Source organism: Aspergillus foveolatus, assembly GCF_047715535.1.
Source record: "Aspergillus foveolatus strain CBS 279.81 unplaced genomic scaffold BDW70scaffold_2, whole genome shotgun sequence".
Lineage (NCBI taxonomy): Eukaryota > Fungi > Ascomycota > Eurotiomycetes > Eurotiales > Aspergillaceae > Aspergillus > Aspergillus foveolatus.
This window is the reverse complement of record NW_027396066.1, coordinates 1,066,978-1,093,183: the sequence shown is the minus strand read 5'-3', so window position 1 is coordinate 1,093,183 and position 26,206 is coordinate 1,066,978. Positions and strand designations below refer to the sequence as shown.

The window sequence follows — 26,206 nt, the reverse complement described above, 5'->3', positions numbered from 1 at the left end:
GATGATTTCGCCCGCCATATTGGGTCATCCTTGACGGGCTCCTTGACGGGCCTCTTGCGTTTTTTACCCATATTGTTGAATGACAGTTCAGCAGCTGGGCCCTGAATTTAGCCCATATGGGATATAGCTCAATTTCCCAACAGTGTCACTGGGTTGTAGTTTACAGGGGTGGTTGCTGAACGGAGACGCGCCTGGAACACGCGACGCGAGCGAAAAGAGGGCTCAAAGAAGTGCGGAATCAGGTATGCAGCAGCACCATGAACCATGTAGAATAAGCGACAAGACGTCGGATAATAATCCTGTTTGCGGTCGAATGTCGCATAAGATAAATTAGACGGCAAAAAAGGATTGTTGTCGGAGACACGCTACCTATACTGCGTAGTACCTTACTTACCTAGTACCTGGCGGGTAGATCAACATCCAGACCAATGTAGTGCAGGTGCAACTGAGTTCCTATATTGCTTTACTAAACGGACACTGATGAATAATATAGCTCGGTCCCTGTCGCTTCTTAATACTAACTGGCCGGATGCAAAAGTTCTTGATTGCTTTAAGAGGATTTGTTATGTACCGACGTCACCGCAATCACCGCAATCTTACCGTAGACAAACTATACATGCTTCACACCAAGCAAGCAGGCATGCCGACGAATTGCGATAGCGAGAGTGCATCAAAAGCTATCGACGGACATCATTTCGGAGTATATCTAACACCATGCTGTGCTTGATAGATGCTTCTCGATCACAATCCTAAATAAGGATGCGGTGATTCCAAAACAAGCAACGGAGGGCCCGAGGGTCGGTTCATGCAGGGTATTTTAGACAGACAAGTCCATATTACAATCGCGGCCCAGCAATCCACAGTCCATCCGTTATCAGCTTTTTGCTACAGCAGCCACGACTCGGAGAATTTCTCCTCGTACATAAGTAAGGCTCCTGGGCCCCACGCAGCTCAATTCGCAACGATGCGGACAATATTGGGTTTCATACCCCTGACTAGCATGTGGTTTTCTGTGCGGCGGCAGACCCGCCGTCCAGACAAGCCGTCGAGCCAAAAGATACTACTCTGAGTATACCTGCACATTCAAGCCCACGAGCATTTTATATCGCGGCGGTCTCGAGTACAGTGATTCGCGACGACCAGGACATCCTTGACACTGGTGACTAGATGGGTGCGGAATCCCATCGCTCTGCATAATGGCTTTGTCTGAGATCTGTCTCATTGAGGCGGCAAAAGTATATCTGCGACTAGACCTGAAAATCGGCAAACTGATACAGTGCCAAGTGACGAGTGACACCGAAAAACACGTCGTGGGAAGTGCACAACTCGCATCAGGCAAGCATCAGGCAATCTGGAGAATTCGTTTGTGTACATACAGAATCTTTACCGAGTCCCGTTACCGGCTAACAGCCTGGAACCTGGAAACAAGGGATCTTGGTAAAAGGCTCAGGCCAGGAACAGCAGGCGACCGTTTTCTGTCACAGACGCAAGAAACTTCAGATCCGCGGGCCGGAGGTGTGTCGCTGGCCTTGACTGGGCCTAGAGCCCTCTAGACTGATTAAAGTCGGAATAAATGGGCAAAAGCAACTAACATCCGCGAGTTCCCGGCTGAAGAATCTTCATGAAGAAAATCTCTGTTGTTGTTTTCGTTGAGATCGGTTGATTTGATCATAAAAATAATTTCCGAACCGCTGACTTGTCGACGACCTCAAAATGGACCCGGCCCCAGGATCCCTGGGATTGAAGAAAAAGAATGTGGGATCGAGTCTCCACACTCAGCATGGCCCAGGCCTGTGATGAACTGTGTCCGTGACGAGTTTCGATGACGACGGTCTGGTCTGTACCCAAGGAACCCTGGGTTCAAGTGGATGGATCTGGTCCCAGAAGACAGGAACAGGTCTTTTCGAGGCGATGCAAGAAAACACATACATAACAAGATCGGCGTCGACACATTACAGGGAGGATGCGGGAGGAGTCAGACTGAACGGCATTGTCAGTGACGGTGTTCCCAATAATCGAGTTTGTGAACCCAAGCTCGTTAGAGCCCGCGCGGTTAGCCCTGTTCCCGTAGATTCTCCGTAGACGGGGTTAGAGGTTAATCAAAGCCTGATATGCCTGATGAGTCAGGCTGCGAGGAAGGCAGCAAAGATAGAACATCAATCCAGATTTTTTTGTCTATTTTCGTCTTCAACGATACACATTCAGTAAGTTGATAGTTGATCCTGGATGGAAAGAACCGAGGATCGCACCCTGGGCTCATTTCCCTCTATGTTCTAGGCTTTGACAAGACAAGGGCGTCCCAGCATCTGCGTCAAGAATAGATGGATCGACTGGCCAAAATAGTGGAACCATATCTCCTCTTGAGTACATCTTTTATCCAATAATAATGACTTCCAGAACGCCTTTGTCGAATGTCGTTGGAATTATGTATTCTCTAACTACGCGCTAGCCTTAGAAACCTGCTTGAGTAGGGAGTCTGAGCCTGGAAAACTGTATTACTGTGTTTATTCTGGATTCGTCACAGGGTATCAAACATCGGATCGGCGATCTCGAGTTCTTAATCAAATCCTGGTGGGCCAGCCTCGGCGAAGGCCTACCTGATGAGGAATGGAACAAAGAAATCCGCCGGTTGAGTTCAGATCTCAGGCCCTTTGTCTTACTCGAGGCTGAGAGGAACTTTGTGAGTACAGTCGCAGACCAGGAAGTAGTGACGCGAATCGAGGAAACAGAGGTTCCTGATAATTTCAACGAATTTCAACGTCGTAGTGCAGAGGCCAAACTAAAGAGCTGCCCCCAGGCGATCGCCGTTTGAAAGTGAAACCAGGCACCCAACCAACAGATACACAACACGTGAGGAGTACCCAGAGTCGATTACGGCCGGGCGAGCATCTTAGGCACAGATGGGATCGCAAGATTGGTGTTGCTGGGCAGGTCAAACAGGGCTGCTGTGGTGGCCCACTCGCTGTCTTCCAGAGTTGAGCTCGCCAGTGACGAGGCAGTATCATACGTACTCTTAGTATTTCCATATGGCCTGCCCATCTCTCAAGTCGCAACCGATCTCTCCCGTCGTCCTCGCTATTATTATCATTTATTATTTTCTCTCTTCCACTCTCAATAATAGCCCAATAATAATCCCAACTCCAACTATTCGGACGACTATTGCCGCGAATATTGTTCCTGGCTTCCGGTCCAACCACTTAGACCTCCAATAGACCCCTCTCGGCCCGCCTGTGACCAGCTCCCCCCTCCATCACGCCCGTACCTCGTCTGGACTGGCATCTCCCCCTGCTCGCTCCTAGCTCTTTCGCCAGTCACCATTCTCGACGCCGTGCAAACGCCGTGCCCGCCCATCTCCCTCATCGCCATCTGGTCGCGTTATCATCCTTCTTCATCCCATCGTCCTCTCCACCCCGTCCTTAACCATCGTTCCTAATTGCTGCAAGTCGATCCGTCTCAGCGCCTGCCGGGACACAGACCTCAGATCACCCGCGGGAGCTTGGTGATCTTGTCCTGGATTTCGAATATGCCGCCGTATTTGGGTAGTACTACCCGGTGACGATTGCCTTGTAGTTCTGGCTGGTCCATCTGCAACACCGTCTGTGGCCACCAGCCGTGAACAACGCATCGCAGACTAGCATCCTTGAACAGAAGCGATCTCCGCCAACCATTTCTTTTCAAGAGCCCCCCTCTGGCAAGAAATAAGAAAAATCAACTAGAAATTAACCCGAAAAAGAAGGTCTCGCCCCATGTATGAAAAATGTCCGGCAGCGATGTCGACCACGTTTCTGGTCTCGTTGACGCCGGCCCTTCCCAATCTCGGCGCCTCTCCTCCTCCTCCAGCACCGCCGAATGCTTCTACGACGCTCTTTCCGATAATGGCTCCCACAACCCTTCGCTGACTCTCCCATCCTCGCGGCCGAGCTCCTCCCGGTCAGGTACCACATATACTACCAAGCAAGGTGTCTCAGGGCCACAATCCTTCGCGTTACCCGCGACCGTTGTTCCGAACGACTATCCCAACCGTCACCAGCGATCTTCTCCCGACCCTGACGAATACTATCGCTCACGCTCACCTACATTGCCTTTGGAGACCGCCACGAGGATCCGAGCAGAGAGTGCGTCGCTGCCCGGAGCCTCGAACCTAGCCGCAGACGGCCGGGCCGTATATACAACACAACGTGCGCCATCGGGGCCTGTCCATCTGCCGGGGTTGTCGAGTGTAGAACGGGGTCAGTATCGTTCAGTTTCCGACACCTCACTGCAAGGCCGGTCTGATTTCCCAACCGGTCCTGCCTCCGTGCGACCCTTGGCGGTGCGTTCGAAACAGACTTCGTTCAAAGACCTAGTCAACAAATTCAACAACAACGTCGATCAAGTCCTCCCATTCCCTTCTGCCTCTGCGTCAGCTTCCAGAGACCATTCAAGGGCTTCGAGCCCTGCCCCCGGCGATCATATTATACAATCTGGAACGGCGTCTCGCAGGCGAGACACTGGTACATCGATAGCACAGAAACAAAGAGCCTCCCGGCGGGACTCGGAGGGAGACGCAGGCCAGGTATTCTCAACTCAAATCATCTCGCCCTCTCCGAATACGACGGGCTTGAGCAACAGTTCTTTAAACGACCACCAACCATCGAATCTGCTTCCGCGACGGCGCCTATTCGGGGAGTTACTAACCGTTGACACAGATTTCCAGGGTTATGGGATACCGTCCCACTTGCGACGTCGAGGTTCTGATGGAAGTATCCCTAGCCCGAACCCCGTGCTCTTAGACCAGTTTGACCAGTCGTCCAACCAAACGCCTTTGACTCCAACAGCGTGGTATTTGGGGCGAACTCCTTTCTTGGAAGCAGTAAGCACTGGGGAAAGCTCGGGTCGCCATCGACGAACAAGGAGCGATATCCCAAGAAACTCGCCTGTGGGTGCGAGCACGCACCCGTCCGACTTTCACATGGCGGTCTCTGGCCCCTTGCAGCCCGGGTCGCGAACGTACTCGACCAGCCCGCATTCCAAGTCGCGCATTCCATTATACTCCCACCGCCTTAATTCGCCTTCCGCTTCTAAAGAGTCCTCACCCTCTCCCGAAGCCCTGTCACCTGTCAATGGCCGCTCTAATACGCAAGTACCCTTTCCTCCCAAAGGCTTGAGTCGCCTACCTAAACCATCTCCAAAATCCCCACGCGATTTCGTGTCTCAAGGCAAATCAACGTTCTCTACAACTACTACCACGATCCCAACACGCGGAAGGCGAGAAATAGGTTATGGTCGCTCTCGTGCGAAACTTTCCGAAAAGAGTCCGCAACTGGAAGCCTACATAGCTGCGCCGCCGCCGAAGAAATCGCCCCCTTTGCGCAGTTCTCGTCCCCGCCAACCTGTGTCCCATACTGCGCCCTCCACATCCAAATCTCGAGTAGAAGAGACAGTATCGAATCTCCAAAAACAGATTTACCGGGAACGGGAGCTGCGGAACTCCAGGCCTCGGGAGCGAAGGCTACCAGAGCTGGGAAACGTTGATTTTGCCACTCGACGCCAAAAGATCCAGCAGGCTTTCAACCGTACAGTCAAAGAGAATGAAAGGAGAGAAGAGGAAGCAGCTGAGCTTCGTCGTCGAGCTTCAGAGATTGAGAGTATCTCACAATATAAGGATAATCTGTCCTCTGATCCCGAACCGATTGAAAATAAAGCAGCGGCATCAGAGCCTGCTGTTCAACCAGACGACACAGCCACAGTTATAGAAGACTCTGTGGAACGTTGTGGAGTGGAACCGTCCGATATTGGAGATGTAGAGGCATTCCCACAACTTCATATCGACACCGATGTTCCGGATCATGGTCCACCTGCACTGATGATGGACTCTCCAACTTTAGGGCAGTCAAACCTGCCCCAGGTGGAGGAAGAAGGCTCAAAACCCTCTGTTATGCCTACACCATCTTCTGCGACTTCGTGTTCTGAGGACTCCCCCGTGACAAACTTTGATCCCGAACCGCAAGCTGAGATAGCCCAACAGGACGTCCATACGTCCCACAGAACCCTTTTAAATGAGATCATGCGTATCCGTGAATCGAGCCCTAGCAGCTCCTCGTGTGATGAACAGGAGTATGGATTTTCCGACAACGACGATAAAGAATCTATTCCAATCTTGCTAAGAGATAAACTGGGCTTCGAAAATTTGACGTCCAGGACCGGACCACTAGAGGCGCAGCACAGCCAGACTGCTGGTGACATATCAAATAGATGGAGCATGAGCTCATGGTCCTCGTCTCTACGCAACCAACATTCCACCGACGGCCAATGTGATGGAAGCGGGGATGAACTCTCTCTAATGCAGCAGTCCGTAGAGGATAGTGAGCTGGCGACTCAGTCATGCTCTGCTTCTTCTATAACTCAATCCGACACTGGCCCGCATGTTACAGGCTCTATTGCGCATGATTTCGGACCTGAGAGGAGACAAGATAATGCAAGTTCTCGTAAGTCTTTTGGACACTCCAGAACCCCAAGTCTAGCAAAGCTTGGTGGCTGGGACTCCAAGAAGATTACCCAGCTTTATCTCGAAGAGCTTGCTCGTGGCAGAGACCACAGCCTTCCACTTGACGTTCGCGCCTCTCCCGAGCCACGTTTCTCGATCCATGATCTAAGGGCAGACGGGAGGACTGATAGTTTGACCGATGAACCCGTGTTAGTATCTAGCGTTGACGAGATTTCCGGTCCGGATCGGCTCTCTCATACTGCAAGCCTTGTGCTACGGGATGATTGGGAACATGCATCCCCGTCAATTATGGATTGGATGCAGATTGCGGCCGACGATGCGCCCGTACCACAGGATCAAACAGCTGATACGAGTCCCCAGAATGACAGTGCACAAACACCAACCCTTGCGACTTCAAACCGCCAAGCGCCTTGTACCGAGGACGGCAATACTGGTCTCGGCCTGGCCATTAACATCCAGTCACCACAGGAGCCAGCGGCTCATGAATCCAGTATCTCGCTAATTCGTCATGACCCTCCGCTGCCTGCATCAAATACGCAGGTCGATGGCAACATCACCCAACAGTCACTTGAGCGCTCTCGCAGTATTCGGCTCGGTCAACAGCCCGTAATTACTCAGGAGACCGCCGGCTTCGTGCCTCTTGATCCTGTCCGCAGCACTGGTAGCAGCCAAGACTCTCTTGCGCGTCACGATCCCTCACCTTCTCCTCAAGCGAGGGATTCGTCGGCTACTTCGCTTGTTCCTTCTAGCTCGGAGCAGCCTCGGACAAGCACATCCTCCCCTTCCCCCGATCAACGGCGTTTAAAGAAGCGCCGACACGTGATCAAAGAACTCGTTGACACCGAGTACACATTTGGGAGAGATATGAAAGTTGTGGACGACATCTATAAAGGGACTTCAAGTTCCTGCCTGGATCTGTCCGCGGAGGATATAAAAATCCTCTTTGCCAATTCTGACCAAATTGTGCATTTCTCAATGACTTTCCAGGATGCACTGAAGGAGGCGGCCAAAAGCGTGTACGTTATGCCCAAATCGCAGCGGTGGAGCAGTAAGCGCAGTGGGCGAAATTCCCACGTTTCTAAAAATGATTCAGAATCAACTGAAGGGGCAGGCCCTTCGGATCTAGAGAAGGACAGAGCAACTTCCATAGGTCAGGGCTTCTTGACCCATATTTCCCAAATGGAGAAGGTCTATACCGAGTATCTGAAGAATCACGATGCCGCTAATAAGAAACTTCAAGCGCTTCAGCGAAGTGCAAACGTGACAATTTGGTTGAACGAGTGCAGGGAGTGGGCGTCGGATCTCACGAGCGCTTGGGACTTGGATTCGCTGCTAGTGAAACCCGTGCAACGGATTCTGAAGTATCCTCTTTTGATTTCCGAACTGCTTGACTCGACTCCGCCGGACCATCCAGACCATGCATCTCTCGTGAAAGCTTTGGAAGAGGTTACTAACATTTCTGTTCGCATCAACGAGTTGAAGAGACGGGCAGATGTGGTTGGGCAAGTTGTTGGCCGAAAGAGGAAAGAATCAGACGTGAGAATGGGATTTTCTAAAGCCTTCGGCCGTCGAACGGAGAAATTGAGACAGCAAGTTGGTTTATCCGACATGGTTGCTGACAAGGATTACGACGCTCTCGCCCAGCGATTTGGCGATAACTTCTTTCAACTGCAAGTGGTCATGCGCGACGCTGAAATGTATACTCGTGAGACCCAGGCTTCTTTGGATCGATTTTCCGAGTTCGTCACTGCTATCGAAGCGTTCATCGATGTTTCGCATACCAGCTATCCTGAGCTCGAGGGCAAGTGGCGCGTTTTTAAAATATCTGTTCAAGATATCATGGCAGCGACCTTGCCTGAGCATGTGAGTTCTGCCCTTTTTTTTTCTCTTCACGAATCATTCTTGCTAACGCAGATTTCCATTTAGCTCGATGTTGTCAGGAAGAGTGTGATCGACCCAATGGTCACATTGCTCAAACTCCATGAAGGCCCACAGAGGGTCATGAAAAAACGCGACAAGCGCCTCATGGACTATGCCCGCTTCAAAAGTATTAAAGCCCGTGGAGATAAGCCTGACAAGAAGACTGCCGAACAAGCGGATCAGTTCGTTGCGCTCAACGAAACCCTCAAAGATGAGCTCCCAAAGCTCTACTCCTTGACGGCCAGATTAATGGAGGCTTGCTTGAAGAACTTCGTCCAAATTCAAACGACATGGTACATTGTCCTGCAGAAAAAGATTGGGCCTTTGATTGATACGTTTCCGGAAGAGATCCAGAAAATTGTCGATGACTGGACCACGCGTTTCGACGTTTCGGAAGCACGGGCACTCTCACTTGGTATCTGCAATGGCTCTTTACTTGCGGATACGGTCAATCTGGTCAACTTCAATACTCCTTCCACAGCACCGGGGGTTAGCTCTCCGCGTCGTCCATCGACCGTACACAGTACTAGTACTCGTGCTATGGACGAGTCGCCTAAAGTATCTCATGACTTCAATGCTAGCAACCAGTCCTTCCAGAGCCCTGTTATGGATGCTCAGTCTCAGGTGTCTCTTGGCCGCCATCGTGCTGACTCGGCATTTTCTGGTCGGATTGCTCCTGAGACCCCAGACCTTTTAATCACACAAGTCTTGCAGCAGGGCAACAACGCATCAATATCGTCTGTTCCATCCCCACAGTCGCAAACAGAATCTTTCCCCAGGCTTCCCAGTATTAGCCTCGACACTCCATTCCTGGCGGACGTCATACCACTCGCACATAACGACAAGGCAGTAGATGAGAACCGTCCTAGTTCGTCTGCCGGCCGATATTCGGGCTTCTTCTCGTCAGCGATGCCTATGTCCGACAGTCCACAGGACATCGCCGAATCAGAGGCCAATGTGGTTAAAGAGCCTACTGTTTTATTCCTTGCCGCTAGCATTTACGAGTTCAATATAGACCGAGCCCGACGTGAGGCTGGTTACCCTTATTTGACGTATGTTGCGGGTGAGATCTTCGATGTCATCGCTGAAAAGGGTGAGCTCTGGCTAGCTCGAAACCAAGACGACGCAACTCATCAAGTTGGCTGGATATGGAACAAGCATTTTGCCAAACTTTCAACCTGAGATTTCACCGTCCCTTTCAGAAACCCTTGCGAGACTTTCGCGTCCGAGACTAAAAAACTGAAATCGGAGCTCGCCATTGCGCTCATGCTTGGTGCTAACATAACCTCCAATAATCAGGTCCCTTGGCTGGATCTATTTATAACGTCTGATGAACGTGTTTCTTTATTCTAAGGGACGGTCTACATTCGATAAGGACTGTTTCCCTACGTGCCTTCCTCTATCAAACTGTGACGTGACTTGGATCAGTTGTTGGCAGAATGTCCGTTTCTTTTCTCTTTGTTTGTTCGTTTCTCCGAGATAAATCTATTTGGCGAGCGAGTTGAATTATTTGCTTTGTAGGAGCCGGTGTTTGCTTTTCGGCCGCATTGATGAAAGAAAAACTGCATATCCGCAAGGATGGCCGCGAAATGTACATCTAGATACCCCTTGATATCAATGAGAATCTCATAGCTTTACTGCTCAGTAGTGTCCCTGTATCTTGTATCCTCATATCGTATTATTTTCTAGATGTGGAACGCGCGAGTCTGCAGTCAAGCCACAGTGCCACAGGTGACGTCCTTTGGGTGCCACACTTTCCCCAGAGTGGCACCAGCCTGATCGCCGTCCGCTTGTCACAGGCAGCCAACGCCATGCTTTCTTTCCCATCCTTTCAGCTATTCTCTACTGCTCACGCTCAGCCGGTCGCTCGCGGCTACAGTTCTCTTCAGGCTACAATATTCCCCCTTCGATGAACTAGTTCTCAACTCGGACTCGTGGTTGCAACATCTGATTCGGGCGCCATCTCTACCCCACATCACTAGGTACCTACCTACCCAGGCGGACAATCTCAACACTGGCGCGCTGAGTACAACGATCCAGTATTGCTCCATCTGTATACAGCTCAGGCCCCTGACAGGAGCTTTGGACCTTCCGCACTCCTCGACGAACTGGGTTAACGCCTCGTGCGCTGTCATAGACGATAGAGTTTCGTGATTAGAACATCAGATAAGATGCGCGACGGGGGTCTAGGAAAGCTCCAGAAGAGGATGAGGCGATTCGGCGATACTGTATGTCCTAAAAATCTCCTTATTTTGTACCCCGAATGAGATTTAATGGACGCGCAGTTAAACCCCGACGATGCATACCTTAGCTGTGAGTCTTCTACGAGTATTTACCTCGGCTGATTACGGGAATGAGGTGTGATCTGACTGGGTTGGAGCTCATAGATCACGACATTAGGTGTATGCCGTGCTCTAACCCTAGTTGAAACGGGACCGTCACTAACTTACTTCCCTGGATATTAGTGACAAGAGGGGATTTACAATCTCTCAAGGATGACTGGCTAACAGATAACGTTCGTTTGATCACATATCTGTATGGTTCAGGCCAAAACTGACTGGCTTTCTAGATTATTTCTTTCTGGGAGGAGTGAGTCTGGTATCCTGGATGCGCAATGACCAGCGCCATGACTGATCGTCCCAGGTATCTGGAACGCGAGTTCCTCACGGAATACAAGTCATCCAACATTGTTCTCCTTCGACCGAGCATGTCCTTTATGATTCTCCAGACTCCGAATCCTCATTCCCTTCGTGACGCCCTACCTGACTTCACACGCACAACGCACGTTTTCCTGCCTATAAACGACTGCCGAAACGTCACAGAGGCTGAGGGGGGCACACACTGGTCTCTGCTCCTAATCTCGATAGTGGACGGAGTAGCATTCCACTATGACTCATTACCACCAGGGAATTACTGGGAGGCGAAGACAGTTACAATGAAGTTTGGCGCTCTCCTTAACCGTCCCATACGGTTTGTCAACCTCGAAGATTCACCAACCCAAGAGAACGGCAGTGATTGCGGCGTGTTTGTTTGCTTATCTATGCGGCACCTCCTCTTAAAACGATTACTGCGAGCAAACTCCAATGAGAAGGTTAGTATGAGTTTGGGTGGCTGGAAGGTAGACGCGCGCTCGGGGCGCAAGGAAATAGCCAAAACTATCGAGGGTTTCCGGAAGGAGGGCGAAAGACGAAGATCGTATGTTTCCGAGCTCCCTTGCTTCTTCTGCAGTTGCTGACGACACATGGTCCTCCAGAGCTAGTTTAAGCCCTTCGGGAAAGAAATCGAGGAGTCCGCCGCGCATTGAGTGATTGTTGGCCCGGCCCCTTCTACCGTACATACGAGCATTTACTTTTCTACTTGGCGCACTTGGAGGATGGTTTGCTAATTACTCAGTTGCATTGGGCGTAATGAGGTCGGTTGGAACGAGACGAGACCTGACTTCTTCCTCCTTCAATCGAGGACACGAGCATGGAGCATGAGCAACGCATTCGGTTCTGGAGAGGGGAACATGATGCTGTGCTTTGTTTTCGTCTATTAATACACCATTTTCGGTCTGCGTTTTGGATGCGATTCTGACTTCACTGGTAAACCAGTTCTCTCTCATATGTGGATAGCATGGTCTCTTGGTACTTAGCGTAATAGTCTACTTTCGAACGAGCTGCGTTTTTACCGTATCGTTTGAGATCTCGAGCGTACATCTGGTATTCGGTTCAGGTCTGGACATTGCACGTAGCTGAGGTCTAAAACCTCAGCTGCCTGTATCCGCTTATATCCTTCAGAGGCAAAACAGATCCGGTTTACTCCAGCCGCGAAGGTTTACGCGAGTACTTTCCATTCTCATCAAGAGACTCCATGCCTGAGATTCTCACTGCCTGCTCACCGTATGAATATTCTTGCTCCCTCGGATGTGGGAACCAAGGAGTCGATGATGCCTTTAATCCATGGATGTCTCTCAACCGCTACCTGTGTAGCTCTAATTCTCGAGTTCACGTTATTCTTGGGCTGCAATGCTGTCCGAGAGGCTTCTAGTGATGCACTTACTAGTACTAATGCTGGTTTTTCGTACTCGTTAGTACAGCACCGAGTGGCAACGTCTCCTCAAAGACCATGGACAAGAGGAGAGCTGAGCTCCAGCGTCGTTGGAATGAGGTGACTTTGATCTAAGTTTCTTCGCCATTTGCGCGGTTATAGTGCCTGTTAAGCTGTTAGTGTGCAGTAGCTTGTTCTCTGACATTCTCTATAGCTTCAACCTCAATGCAGGATGTTTAAGGCTTCGTCGTCGGCATCTTTGAATACGCCATGAAGTCCATGTCGCGATTGCTATTCTCGGATGATGTTCCTTCTCCCTCCTACCTTGACGTCGACCTCGATTCAGCCATAGTGACTGCTTCGACTTCGTTGTTTGGATGGCATACATTGAGATTCGATCGCTTTTACGCTGTCTAGCTGGTCCGGTCGCTGAAGACGGACAGAGACATCTAGACCTGATACTGAATTAGAGGTGTCTCTTCAATTCATTACTCTAGTCATACCCATGTAGAGTCCAGAAAGAGAGGACATTACGTACCGCTACAGCCAAAGATGATGAGAAAGATATTAGGAAAACCGGTCAAATTGCCTCGGGTCTTGATCAAAAGCGACTGTAACACCCAACGTACATAGAGAAGACGCCGGGCAAGCTTCCATGAACCAACAATGTCAACTCGAAAACATAATAGAAGACAACGCCCTCAAAATGCCAATCAACATGAGGAATGCCGATATGCAGTTGACAAGCAAGACACAGTACCGGGATACTAAGTTATTGTGTACATGGCCAGGTATAAGAATAGGCATGGCACCAGTAGGCAAGGGAGAAAGGGAGGTAAAACAGGACCCGAACGAAGAACCCGGATGTAACAATTCGAGCACATAGGTAGAGTAGGTAAGAGGCAGTGTTCGTGCCTATATTGGAATAGAATTGAGGAAACCAAGCCCAGTAGGGCATGGTCTATGCATAGTGTGTGATGAAAATGAATAGAGATAGCTCGTTCGCGGCTTGAGGACGAGGAAACAAGGGCGTCAATAGGGGTATGCAACGCCATTGGAATCGGATTGGCTGATTCAGTCATGAAAAGCGTAGAAAATAGGGGAGAGGGGTATGGACAAATGATATGGATATCCGGTCAATCTATTTCAAGGGAGACCAAGACCAAAACCAGATAACAGGATTACTGGCAATGGTATTCGTGTTGCCGGGCCAGACCTTCAAGATTGAGGTAATTGGGTGTAGGATCAGTGCCTGGCGATGTAGGCGTACGCGGTGCGGATATAGGAGAGCCTCGCGGGCTATAGATACGTCGTCTAATTATGTCTTAATGATATATCAAGGTGGTGTGCTGGTTTGACGGACTTCCGGGTGTGCGGGCTGGCGCCGCATGTACATCGCGTCCGATTCTGACTCCCCTGCTATTGATCCCGCCTGAGACTGTGACTGTTGTTGTTGTTGTTGTTGTTGTTGTTGTTGTTGCTGCTGCTGCTGCTGCTGCTGAGCTACAATTTCCCGCGCATAGAACTCCACAAGCATGGTCCCGTATGCTTCCAGTTCTTCGACCGGGATTGAGAGGCGGAAGTCATTTAAGAGGAGAAATTGAAGCTCGAGGTGGTTCAGCTCAGCTAGAGGAAGGCCTCCGACCTGATGCGAGAGTTAGCTAAAGAACAAGAACGAGCATGGGGAAAGAATACCTTAGCGTATCGAGAGTTGGTGTAGAATACATCAGAGAAGAATTTACTAGCACAAGTTACGCCAGCAATGACTAGTCGGTGAATATTGAAACTGTCGACAACAAAAAAGTGTGAGAGATAGTCCTCTCCTTGCAGCGGATTCATGGCCGGGGAAACAGGTGACGTCAATGCCGAGTCCTGAGCTGTAATCCCAGCGGAGGGCGGCGGAGTCACCATTGGTGAGGTATGAGCCCTCTGTGTGATGGATGACTCCGAAGACCTAGGTCTGAATGCCGCGTCAGATTGTAAGGCATCTGTACGATTGTAGCGGCCGCGTAAACGGTCTAGTTGACCTTTATTGACCATCTCGGTCATGCGATCGAAGTACACTAGTAGACTGAGAAAGACCTCATAGGTCGTGGGGCAATACTTGTGAATCCTGGTGAGATAGCTCAGGATACTAATACTCGGAACGTTTTTGCCGTGGAATGCAAGCACGCTGTGCGCTTGTTGGCTCAAATTGCTCGACCCATCGACAGAAGGGATTTGCCGATAGACCTGCTCATGATGAGAATCGTTGGTAGTGGTAATTTTGGTCAGAAGCCCTGCAACCATTTCGATAATGTCCGTGACCGGCATGGAACTGATTTCGAACTGGCGCTCTTGGGCCCAGTGCCCTGGTGCTCGGTTCCTCTGTGGCTGAGCTAGGAACTCTTCGCTGGCGAAGCTCTGAATGTGGGACAGGTCGCGGATCTTAATACGGCTAGGTGAACTGGCTTCTGAGCCCCCTAGCGATCGGAGGGACCGTAAAGTTGGCCTTAGCTGCGGTGAGGCTGGGGAGGAATGGCTCGCCGTACGCCGGCCTCCAAAGCCTGGTGGCGCAGTGCCAGTCTGCCCGCCATGACCCGATGGAACCACAGACGGCGGGTTCATCTGCACAGATGTTGGTATAGGGGTCGGCCCAGGCGTGACTGTCGAAGATTCCGAGGACTGCGAGCTGGGATGCGAGGATGCTCTGATATAAGCCGGAACATCCTGGGTGGAAAACCGGGATGAACCTGCGGCAGATGCCGATGGCGGGGCAGGGAAGGTGGGGGTGGTATTAGACGAGGTCGATATAGAGCTACCGGTGTCAAGATTCGATGACGGCTGAGCGGGTTGACGTGAAGAAGATTGATAGACAGGTTCCGAAGGAACGGCGGTTCCCAGCATGGTGTAGGAACTGTTACTATGGTTCGATTGCGGATGGTTGACGATGACCGATTCCATGCTCGGGCTGGTGAGGGGAAGGAGAAGAGATAGCGCAGATTAAGAATAATATATTTAGCCAAGGGGCTCTAAGCCAAAGTTAGCGAGAGCACAGCATCGAGAGACGTGATGAGGGGTGGTGGGAGGCTTCAGGTAGGTGACCGTGGGGAAGGAAAAGAGGCGCGAATGAGGAGAAAGAAGCAATGCCGCAAGATAAGAGAGGGAGCGGGGCCGTATACGATCGATCAGGATTACCAACGAAAATGAGAGATTCTCCAGCAAAAGCGATCGAAGGGCCAGAGCACTTGGGGGTGCACAGCACGCTCCGACCCGGGCAGGCAGGCTTGAATTGGAAGGGATTCACGAGCGAGAGACAGCAATGGGGCAATCCATTGCGATTAGAGGAGCTGGAGGTTGAATTTGACGCAGATGTATGGTACAGAGCGACCTCCGGGAGAAAGCAGATGAACGACGGGGAGCAAAAGGAGAGGGAGGCTAACTGTTGGTGGCGGAGGAGATGCCTCGATAGCCAGCAAGTGATGATGGCGATGAAATGACGGAGAGGCTGGTTGACGGACGGGCCTGGATCCACCGGGAGACAGCCAGCAGAATACAGTATTTGGAGTCCTGGCTTGTCAACACAACAAACACTTTGATATCAGGCCAACTGCCGTCGAAATTATAAAGGTGTTCGATTTAGTGCAGAAAAAGATGACATGGTAAGGATCGGCTACCTATATCCAAGGAGGACGAATGATGAGAATATACCTCAGATCAGGATGCATCATCACCGCGTTTCCGGTATACGACTGTGAATAGGTACACTCTCAGCAAACATTCTATTTGCCCATTCTCAATCTTTCGAGGTGCTAGTCCTGTTCCCTTTTTCTTGCAAACGCCCCTGATGCATTGGGCCGCCATATCACTGGTGGCTATGATTCCACCCGATTGTTAGCTTCCGAACTGGAAGGACAGGTATGAAATCCAAGATCCAGGATGGGAGACACCAGGATTCATGTCAGACCTACAGGGACTGGAACCGGCGAATGGCGGCTCACTGGTAGCGCACCTGGTGGTGATGATCGGATGATTGGTGGTCGGCGAAGATAGTCGTGATGGCGAAACCCACCTTCATTGACGGTGCTCACCCCGCCCCATTGGGCTATATACGGCCCCGGACGACTTCCGGAACCTGTCATTTGAACCTCAACGGGTATACTGACTACTGGTTTTACCGCAAGCTACCGACTGCTTCCCCTAGCCGCGATCTCCAGGCTCTTGCTAGGCAAAGAAAAAGCAATACGGAAGCTCGCCAGTCTTACTGGTACCACAACTCGCGAATATCCTTGCATTGCTTTCATTTAGTGATATGACGCAGATCTGCCGACTATACGTACAGCCGAGAGGTTGCTGCAGCTTCAGGGAGAGAACCCTTTGATACATCACGGGAGAACAAGAGTTCAAGAGCAAAATGCAAGGAAGAAGATACGGCAAAAAAGAAAAGACCTTTAGCTGGTAATTAGCATTGACATATGATCATTCCTCACCGCGAAAGCCTCAGTTAGTAGGTCCGGGTGCGGTGTAGCCGTTGTCCGGCAGATACAGGTGTCGTTGCGCTCCATTCTTCGTCAAGACTACCATCCTGATCACGCCGCCTGAGCTGCCATCCCACTTGATTGCCTCCCGCAGTGCCCCTCTGACAAACTCAATACCCTCTTCTTCAGTCATGTTCTCTTTCCAGTTCGCATCACAGTAACCGTAGATGTAAGTCGACCCAGACCCGCCGATGGAGTATGCCTGCTTGTGCAGCGATCCACCCAGCGGTATCGAATACACTTGGCCGCCGTGCCGGGGATCGTAGCCCGCGATGATGATTCCGGCACTTGATGCGCAAGTTAATCAAATAATACATTTTGAGATGACGCAGAGATGGCATACCTTAGCATGTCCTTGTTCTCATAGCATAGCTCCTGGAACAGCGCGGCTGCAACCTGTGTGCTGGGGGGCTCGTTATTGACGATGGAGTACATATTAAGGTGGTAGGAGACAATGTCCGCCACGGCCTGTGTATCTGCGGCGGAGCCAGATCGGCAGCACCAAATAGTATCATGGACTTGCGTCAATTTATCGGTGACTCGATTGGCGATGTAAGCTCCGGTCGTTGTTCGACTGTCCGCACCCAGGATAACGCCGTCTTTGAAGTTGATTGCCATGCTAGCAGAAAGCCGGAGTATTAGTCGATAGGCCTTTGAAATGGCCGATGAAACCACTCACATTGATGTTCCTAGACTGAGAAAAGCAGTGTTACTTTAGGTCACGATGAGCGAGTTTGAAGTGCCGAAACTTACTTGACCTCTCCACTCTTCAGGTGATTCATGTCAATGTGAATCCCATCTAAAACAGATATCAGTGATGCCGTAGAATGTATTTGAGGCACCAGTGAGGAGCTTCTAACCTTCTCCGAGCATCCCCGTCATACCATGACTGGCGACCATGGTGTTTGCTGGGAGTGTTTTGTGCAAGAATTTGACGAGTTCCGGCGTAGACGAGAGCAGAGCAAGCGTATGGTCTAAGAGCGGACGGATAAGTGAAAGTAGAAGTGTATGGCGTGAGTAGAATTGAGGTAATAAGAAACAGCTTCAGCAGAGCTCAGGCAGGCGAGCCTTACGTGGGCAAGCAAGCTGGAGCTGATTCCGCCAGGCGGTAAGAGCAAATGCCACTCCAATTGGTCAAGCATCCCGCCGTCTTCTCCCCGCAACATCGCCCCTAGCCTCCTGAGCGTACATCAGTCCATGGAATCAGGCAGGCTTCCAGCCTCTATCATCTGTACATTCGCCGAGGCTGAGCTGCGCACTGGGCTGGCTTATATTGCCTAGTTTCTTGCTTATATCTCGTCTCGGAGCAGTCTAATCTCTGCAATTTCTGTCATTCTTGCCTGCGCTTTCGTCCTCCGTGCGACTCAACATGTCGGAATCTCCGCCGCCCCCACCGTCATGGAGTATAGCCAGCATGACGAACAGCGCCGTTCAGTTCATGCGCCTTCCGATGCTGGCATCCTCAGGACTAGCTGTCGTCGCTAGCGGTCTCTTATATTTCAAACAAAAGTTTGTCCCACCTATACTGCAATAATGGTGCAACTGGCTGAATCCTCCTGGGAAACTGACAACATGTGCAGCGAGTTAATTTATCCCCGAAATATACCCGCAGATGCACGTACGAATGTGCCCAAGCCTCGCCAATTTGGGATCGAGGACTACGAAGAGCTTCAGCTACGTACTCCGGACGGCGAAAGCTTACATGCCTACTTTATTCGTGCTCCCCGCAAACGACTAGACCAGAATCTTACTGTGTTGATGTTTCACGGCAATGCGGGTAATGTGGGCCATCGGATTCCAATTGCGAAAATAATGCAAGAATACCTGGGTTGCCATGTTTTGATGTTGGAGTATCGTGGTTACGGTTTATCCACCGGCGTGCCGGATGAAAATGGACTAAAGATTGACGCTCAGACAGCGCTCGATCACTTGCGACAAAGAGGAGAGACGGCAAACTCACGGATCGTTGTATATGGACAGAGCCTTGGAGGAGCCGTGGCCATAAACCTTGTCGCTAACAACGAAGACAAGGGTAGTATCTCCGGTTTAATCCTCGAGAATACCTTTCTGAGCATCCGCAAGTTGATCCCAAGGCATGTTCGCAGTTCCATCTCAGTTTTAGATATCTGCACAATGATAACAATATCCAGCGTTTTCCCTCCCGCTCGATACCTTGCTCGTTTCTGCCATCAGACATGGACGAGCGAGGAAATTCTGCCGAAGATAACAAAGACTCCTATACTTTTTCTGAGCGGACTGCAAGACGAGATCGTGCCGTAAGCCAACGTGAACCCTTTTCAGATTGGTGATAACGCCCGTAACCATTGAATTGACTTGCAACAGGCCATCGAACATGACGCAATTGTTCGCCATCTGTAACTCCAAGCGCAAAGTGTGGCGAACTCTTCCCAACGGTGCACACAATGACAGTGTCGCAGAGCCAGACTATTTCGAGCATATTCACTCCTTTGTCACCGAAGAGGTCCTCAAGCGTAACTGATGATTATTACTTTTCTACCTCATGACACGAACGCGCTGAATGTTCAGACTGCGGTTCAATATGCCACCCTCAACGATACCTGAATCCCACTCGTTAATTTGCCGGCAAAGCGATAATATCATGCAGTCCGCTTCTGGGTATCAGCGGCTTAGCAACTCATTACCATTAACCCCAGGATATTCTTTTCTTGTACTCTAACCCCGCCTAATAACTGACAGGACCCTGCGGACGGAAGTATTGCCGGCGTTGTGTGCTTTCATTGTCACCTTTATCATAATTCGAATATCTTCCGCCTTTAGTCGACACCAACTACGACGATAATTGCTGATATGCGATGCGCGACTGGGGAGTTTGGAGGTTTCGGCTCTGCGTTTTAGATTGGCGTCACGGTTTTGATTTGGTTGAGTATATTAAGGAGGGTCTTTCTTGTTATTTTAATCAATACCATGTATCAGGCTTGTCATTTGTTCAAAGGAAGTCTAAATGTTGTAAGTACAAATTTCAGTCAAGAAATGTTAAATGTTGTACAATGCTAAAGTACAAGAAAGGATATCTACCTAATCTACAATTTCTCCGCCTCAGCCATCAACTCTTCGATCTTAAAGTTCTGAACATCGCCCTGGGTAAACATGCGGAGAAGCTCCCCCTTTCGTCCACTCGCCTGGCCGCCGAAGTCGTAAAACCGCTGCACGCAGCTAACCAACCACGTAGCCTCGGCAGTCGACACTCCAGAGTCAGGCATCACCTGGCCATGCATGAGAACCAGCCCCTTATCATCCGCAAGGTCAAGATGATGCGTTATAGTTGTATGCGGCTGCGCATAAGCACCATGCAGCTTATACGCAGCCAGCGGAGTGAAGATCACAGTGGAAGTGTGCGTATTAACCGCCGAAGGCGCCGAGGCTGGAGGGTGGAAAGCCCATTGTAAGAAATGAATGTCCGCACCGCCCTTGTCGCTGGTGGCGGTGGTTTCAGCTTCAGAACTTTGGGACTCGGATGCCGAGCGGGGGAGTGGAAGGATGAACTGCGGGTTCTGGCGAGCAGCGGAGGCGATGCGCTGATACGTTTCTAGAGGAATAACGGCGCAGATAGAATTGGAGTTCGAGGCGTGGCGGAGGCGCCAGATGGCTTCTATTTCTTTGGGAGGGAGGGCGCGGACTTTCTCCACGTCCAGGTAAGAGCTTAGAGGTTTGATGCCGCTTGATGAGACTGACTTGGCGGCGGCAGCAACTTGCGATTGTGCGGCGGATTGAGGTTTGGGAGGGGGAGGAGGGGAGTGTGGTTTCTTGGAGGGAGCTGGCGGCTCCGGTGTTAGAACTGTTGATGCTTCGCGACGGAGCTTATCAATCTTCTCTTGATGGGCTTTCTTCAGTGCTTCAACGGAATCAAAGCCCTCCCTGTAGCGTTGTTCGTGAGCACAAACGATTAGGGTCTTCCATATGCTCTTCCGACTCACTGCTTAGCCTTTTGGTCGAGCTTCGCTCGGTATCTATCCAGGACCTGGTTGGGGTCGTGGTGGGTCGCAAGGAAGCGAACATCATGGACTTGAGCCCATCGGCGCTGCTGGGAGCGAATGAAAGGAGACCGGCTCCAAGGCAGGCACTGTAATGTGAAGGACCGAATGGACGCCATCTTTGCTGGTAGCGGAGCAGGTTCGATGATCCGGAATGAGGCTCGGGTTCGAGGCCGAATGAGCAAAATTGGCCGGCCGCTAATCGGTAAGGAAGCATTATGTAATCTGCTTATCGTCTCCCCGCAATCTATGTCAACTCAATTAGGCCGTTAAGCAGTACTGTACCAAGGCTAGTAGTGAGCCCCCACTAACCAGTATGTAAGTAGTCTATGTAAGCTCTGCAGACCGTCCCGTAGCTGCGCGTCTGCTAGCCTTACGGGGGCTGAATATCTTCTCACACACAGACAGCCATATGTAGATTGCGAGGCATAAATAGAATAGTGACTAAGCAAAACAAAAATCAGGTTATGCAGTCCACGTGGGCTGTCCGCAATCATTGAAAGAGATAGGCAGTTTACGGTCTAACCCCGTACTTCGTGTCGGACTCAGACCACTTTGCTCATGCAAGGGGAATGAACCGTGCCGTCTTGCTCAGCGTAACTCCTTTGTCTCTCATTGAACACTACTGACTCTGGTTCCTTCTTCATTCTTAATCTTCTATGTATATCGTATCGCTCTAATAGCACTCGACGATTCGTTCGCCGCATGGCATGCTTCTTCAGCACAATTTAATCAGGGAACCGCGACTCTCATCCTCCGCAGCGATGGCCAACCGCCAAATCACAAGGCGCATTCTGATAAGCGCTTCTATTTTGATCTTCTTTCTCTTTGTCTTGTTCATCCAACCCTACGGTCCTCCTAGTCCTTCTGTCCGAGCTCCTGGTCATCTTGAGAAATCAACACCTGTCAAAGACGATCTGATCAAAGGGGATGTTGTGATGCCTCGTTTAGGCAATGAGACAGCAAAGTATACAATAGCATCTTGCGCTCAGGCTCGGGACGATGCTAACCGTCAGAACTAGAGCCGAATTAGGTCGCGCAACTTGGAAGTACTTCCACACCATGCTCGCTCGTTATCCTGAAGACCCCACTGAGGAGCAACAAGAGACGCTCCGCTCATACATCTACCTTTTTGCGCGACTCTACCCATGGTATAGTTGGCCATCGCTCACCCACTCCGCCTCCCGAATGCTGACTGACAAACTAGCGGTGAATGCGCCTCACACTTCCAAGGACATCTGAAGCAATACCCCCCGCAGGTGTCTTCCCGCAATGCGGCGGCTGGATGGGGTTGTTTCATCCACAACGAGGTCAATGCTATGCTGGGAAAGCCAGCATTTGACTGCAACAAGATCGGTGACTTTTACGATTGCGGATGTGGAGATGAGGAAGAAAGCGATGGCAGTGGCTCCCATAGCGGACACAAGGCCGCTCCTCGCGAAAGTAGCGTCGGTGAACACACTATCTCGCCTGTGGAGATATCCCGGGAACCGTCAGTGCGCCCCCTTGACTCGCTATATTAACTTTAACTGACGGCTATTGTTCATTTAGCATCACACGCGGTGGATAGATTGTGGCACCGACGAATCGCGATTTCATTGTCGCGCATACCCAGAGCACTCCAATTATCTCTTAGTAAATAATCAACGCCGGTCGTTGAATGCACAATAACCTCCTGTCGATTTGCTGAATAACCATAAGTAACTGGACCTACAACAACGCAGTGTGGAGCAGTCCCTCAGAAAAGACATGAAGATTCCCATATCAACTCGTCGAGCGAGATGCAAACACGCAAGCTAAGAGGGCAGTAGCTCTACGGAAGAAAGCGAAAACAAGGGTGCCCATCCCCTCAAAGCGACACCAATTTGCAGTTGTGCGCATGACTCTTCGCTCGCAAACGTTGCTGTCTCTGTGACTGGCGCAGCTGACCCGAAGCTTGATGGTGTGTTTGTTATCAAATATAACCGGTTTGCCATTAAGATCGGCTTCATATGCGCAGATATGAAGAAGAGAACTTGTGGCCTAGCCCTTCACCTGCTTGTAGCTAGATGTGCAGCGCTACTAGTGTAGTTCGAAGCCGATCGGGCTGAACAAGGATCATTCGCGAAAAGAAACAATTCCTTAGCGGTCAGATCTAATATCAGCGCACGAAGTAACGGAAGATGTGGTACAAAGTAGTACGCTGAGCTTTGTCTCACTTCGAATACATCCTTCGGAGCATTTGTGGAATTATGAACATGCTTCGCTGCAAGACATCCATAGCGGCATAGGCTGGCCCTCCATAGGCGGCACGCTAGCAGCCAAATTGAGCGGCCGTCCCCCGAGAACTTACTCTAGCTCCCGCGGCCTGTCCTTGGCTGTGCAGTGTGCGCTAAAGCCAGTCTTCTGACGAGTCCACGCTCCTTTTTAACCTCTGTTGTTGTGGTCCTAAGAACTTGTAAAGTTAGACCACCAACCCTCATTATACGCGTCCTGTTGATCATTCTAGACACCAACCATGACCCTACTGACCGGCAGTGGCCGCACGACTTGTTTCAACTCTTCCAAGGTCGCGCTTAGGCCTGTTGATAGAAATCAATGTAATAGCCTGGATTGCCGCCTGGTTCATAGGGCATCCATCACAAAGCTGCGGAATGGGGATCGTGTCCGTCCCAATTAGGACTAGCGTGGTTTACCCACTGTTTCCACTTTGATTCTGTCTCGCATTTTTTGAGCGCGCCAGAAAGATTCCAGCAAGAAAAGCGCAAATCGAAAGACAGTCTTGATAGAGTAGGCGCTACTCTTGATTTCGGCTGCTGATACCTCTTAATTGCTGTGCAAGTGCCTCCCTACCTCTTATTCGTCCTTCTTTCTCCTGCTGCCTACTTCGTTGACTTTGTTTCTGTGTCAACAAAGGCACCCCTCCCACGCCTTTGGCTCTTCCCCGTCCTATCTCCTTTGCGCAAAGGATTCCAGCTCTGATTGAACAGCTCTCCTGATTGCAGCCTGATACCTCCATTATCTATTTCAGAAAGAGGCTGTATCTCGCTGTGACGGCGATCCCGTTCTGTTAGGCGGGTTATAACCTCGCTGGGTCTTGTCAAAATGGTCTCATTTTCGTGTGAGGTAGGTCAGACGAATACTCGGTGTCATGTCACGTACAACCAGGTATGAAACGTGCTGAAATAGATATTGATTCTTCTCCTACTCTAGGCATGCGGTGACGTTCTCACCAAGAAGAAGCTTGATCCCCATCGCAACCAATGCCGCGGCGCAAGCTTCACCTGCATCGATTGTATGGTCCATTTCCAAGGAACATCTTACAGATCGCATACGGTACGGATAACTATTTTCATATTTTTTATCAAGTTGGAGCGTGCAGTGCTCGTCTCCGGCTCGTCGGGTGGTCTGATTCGTATTCTAAGCGTCTTGATGCGCATGTGGCGCTTGTCCGGGAGTGGTCCATCGACAAGTCGGCCAACACCGCAGCATATCTGTGACTCAAAAGAGCTGAAGCTAACCTAAGTCTCCTAGTCGTGTATGAGCGAGGCTCAGAAATACCAAGGCGCACTCTATAGAGAGAAGCCAGCCAAAAACGGTCGCAAAGGCAACAACAACAACAATAATCAGAACGGCAACAAAAATGACAATAACAGCGCGAAGACTAACACCAGCCACCGTGCTCCATATGTTGAAGACGCCCCCGATTCCCAAGTCAATCTTGTTCCCACCGTTTCTACTACCTCCAAATCGAACGAAACCCCGTCAGCCCCGACACAAGAAGGCACCAAGGTCAATGTGTTTGATTTCCTAGTTGACGAAAAGACACCGAACGCATCCAAAGTCTCTCTTGCCGAACCGAAAGAGCAAATGAAAATGAAGGACCACGCACCTTCAGTATTCGAACGTTCTCAGGCGTCGACGCGCGCTGAAGCGGAGGAGGGCGATGAAAACAAAGACTACGAAGAGAACGGCTTTACTTACGGTTCAGGGCCTATTCAACCACCAGCGTATCACAACAAGAATGCTGCTGTATCACAGGAGTTTATGACTCCTGCCCCGAAGAAGAAAGAACGGCGTGGTGAGAGGAAGCATTCTCCCCCCACTCTGGCTGCGACTTCAAGCGATAAGAAGCGGAAGCGCCGTACCGACGACCATGACATGGAGGACGCAGATACTCCTATGCTCGAGGCTCCATCTAGTGTGCTGAACCACCCAGGAACCCCGATGCTCCATTCCGGTCTAACAGGCGGGCTTGACCGCATGCTCCGATCGCCTTCACTAGATGGTGAAGATGACCTGGAAAACCCGCGCCGACGATACCAGGATCCTTCATCGCCTCTCAAGCGCACACGTCGCGACGAGAAGGAAGGCCACGGTGACGCAGGCCTGGGCATCTCGATTAAGAACCGCGCTGAGCGTCTAGTCTCTTCTATGTTTGCTGGGTCCAGCGTTTCCGGAAGCAGTGTTGCGGGTAATGAAGCCGAACCCCGCAAGTCTAAGAAGACTCACAAGGTCCGGTACGACGACCAAGCTCCTTCTTCCGAAGCTTTGAAGACCAAGCGCAAAAGTAGCGCGCAAACGGACGCAGACCGCCCTTCGCGCCGTGTCAAAAAATATGAGTATCCGGACCCTCCGCGGGACAACGGCCGCGACATGGTCGTCTACCGACAAGAGAACCATCCCAATGAGGCACAACGGCAGATGGCTGCTCACTTTTTGTCTTTGGTTACAAAGGGCCCGGAAAGCACCCGGGGCTTTTCTGTCAACAAAGTGCTCAAGCGATTCCACAAAGATTTCTCGGACGATATGGATGGCGACCGCGGACGAGGTCAAGGCCGAAGCCGCGCAGACCACGAACAGAGACTAGAGGATGAGAAGGACCTCTGGCGAACATTACGTCTGAAGCAGAACGAGAGAGGGGAAATTGTGTTGTTTTTTTAGTTATCTAGTCTCGATGTTTAATGGTTGCATGGGCGCATTTGACTCGCATTTTTATTCCCACCAGTTGAGGAACCGCATTTATAGCGATGATACGGAATATTTTGTTTGATTGCAATGATATGGACCCTATTATTACCGCCTTCGTATGTTACAGATTCAAATCTTCGTATGCAGGAGTCCCACTATGAGTAATGGTGACTCGAGATGGTTACTGTGAGCGTATGAGTCACAAAGCAGATAGTAGCCAAGTGACATGGCTGATGACTGCGGGAGCCAGTAATGGTCGATCCCTTTAGTGCCTTTGTCATATTTGTGCC

The 26,206-nt window shown here is 50.7% G+C and overlaps 10 protein-coding genes across 10 annotated transcripts; 7 read left to right on the top strand and 3 right to left on the bottom strand.

The window, feature by feature from the left end:
* The first annotated feature begins 707 nt into the window (after positions 1–707).
* Positions 708–1,923, top strand: BDW70DRAFT_127190 (uncharacterized protein). Its single transcript, XM_073735229.1, has one exon. The coding sequence runs from the start codon at positions 1,197–1,199 to the stop codon at positions 1,551–1,553; it is 357 nt and encodes a 118-aa protein (XP_073600864.1). The 5' UTR covers positions 708–1,196; the 3' UTR covers positions 1,554–1,923.
* A 1,170-nt stretch (positions 1,924–3,093) lies between these two features.
* Positions 3,094–10,029, top strand: BDW70DRAFT_127188 (putative Rho guanyl nucleotide exchange factor). Its single transcript, XM_073735228.1, has 2 exons — positions 3,094–8,350; positions 8,414–10,029. The coding sequence occupies exons 1-2, from the start codon at positions 3,758–3,760 to the stop codon at positions 9,587–9,589; spliced, it is 5,769 nt and encodes a 1,922-aa protein (XP_073600863.1). The 5' UTR covers positions 3,094–3,757; the 3' UTR covers positions 9,590–10,029.
* Positions 10,030–10,220: 191 nt separating this feature from the next.
* Positions 10,221–12,081, top strand: BDW70DRAFT_41053 (Ulp1 protease family protein). Its single transcript, XM_073743947.1, has 7 exons — positions 10,221–10,635; positions 10,693–10,720; positions 10,795–10,809; positions 10,873–10,922; positions 10,977–10,996; positions 11,051–11,602; positions 11,661–12,081. Exons 1-7 carry the CDS (start codon positions 10,579–10,581, stop codon positions 11,713–11,715), a joined length of 777 nt encoding a protein of 258 aa, XP_073600862.1. The 5' UTR covers positions 10,221–10,578; the 3' UTR covers positions 11,716–12,081.
* Positions 12,082–12,083: 2 nt separating this feature from the next.
* On the top strand, positions 12,084–12,997 carry BDW70DRAFT_127183 (uncharacterized protein; the record flags this gene model as incomplete). The annotated part of the gene is made up of 2 exons (XM_073735227.1): positions 12,084–12,891; positions 12,975–12,997. A coding segment is annotated over exon 1 (265 nt), but the record flags the coding sequence as incomplete, so codon positions are not given.
* Positions 12,998–13,772: 775 nt separating this feature from the next.
* Positions 13,773–15,322, bottom strand: BDW70DRAFT_146947 (putative cyclin-dependent protein kinase complex component; the record flags this gene model as incomplete). The annotated part of the gene is made up of 2 exons (XM_073738647.1): positions 13,773–14,081; positions 14,132–15,322. The coding sequence occupies 2 exons, from the start codon at positions 15,320–15,322 to the stop codon at positions 13,773–13,775; spliced, it is 1,500 nt and encodes a 499-aa protein (XP_073600860.1).
* A 1,202-nt stretch (positions 15,323–16,524) lies between these two features.
* Positions 16,525–17,986, bottom strand: pre3 (proteasome core particle subunit beta 1). The gene is made up of 6 exons (XM_073735226.1): positions 17,814–17,986; positions 17,707–17,752; positions 17,633–17,647; positions 17,297–17,572; positions 16,737–17,240; positions 16,525–16,682 (listed from the first exon to the last, which is right to left on the bottom strand). Exons 1-5 carry the CDS (start codon positions 17,851–17,853, stop codon positions 16,916–16,918), a joined length of 702 nt encoding a protein of 233 aa, XP_073600859.1. The 5' UTR covers positions 17,854–17,986; the 3' UTR covers positions 16,525–16,682; positions 16,737–16,915.
* An 86-nt stretch (positions 17,987–18,072) lies between these two features.
* Positions 18,073–19,620, top strand: BDW70DRAFT_40973 (alpha/beta hydrolase). The gene is made up of 4 exons (XM_073743945.1): positions 18,073–18,462; positions 18,534–19,046; positions 19,104–19,229; positions 19,297–19,620. The coding sequence occupies exons 1-4, from the start codon at positions 18,323–18,325 to the stop codon at positions 19,451–19,453; spliced, it is 936 nt and encodes a 311-aa protein (XP_073600858.1). The 5' UTR covers positions 18,073–18,322; the 3' UTR covers positions 19,454–19,620.
* Positions 19,621–20,015: 395 nt separating this feature from the next.
* Positions 20,016–21,085, bottom strand: BDW70DRAFT_155699 (ATP11 family protein; the record flags this gene model as incomplete). The annotated part of the gene is made up of 2 exons (XM_073740081.1): positions 20,016–20,850; positions 20,910–21,085. The coding sequence occupies 2 exons, from the start codon at positions 21,083–21,085 to the stop codon at positions 20,016–20,018; spliced, it is 1,011 nt and encodes a 336-aa protein (XP_073600857.1).
* Positions 21,086–21,730: 645 nt separating this feature from the next.
* BDW70DRAFT_155698 (flavin-linked sulfhydryl oxidase ERV2) lies at positions 21,731–22,536 on the top strand (the record flags this gene model as incomplete). Its single annotated transcript, XM_073740080.1, has 4 exons — positions 21,731–21,933; positions 21,989–22,117; positions 22,174–22,458; positions 22,518–22,536. 4 exons carry the CDS (start codon positions 21,731–21,733, stop codon positions 22,534–22,536), a joined length of 636 nt encoding a protein of 211 aa, XP_073600856.1.
* Positions 22,537–24,258: 1,722 nt separating this feature from the next.
* On the top strand, positions 24,259–25,996 carry BDW70DRAFT_127171 (uncharacterized protein). Its single transcript, XM_073735225.1, has one exon. The coding sequence runs from the start codon at positions 24,486–24,488 to the stop codon at positions 25,887–25,889; it is 1,404 nt and encodes a 467-aa protein (XP_073600855.1). The 5' UTR covers positions 24,259–24,485; the 3' UTR covers positions 25,890–25,996.
* Positions 25,997–26,206: the final 210 nt, after the last annotated feature.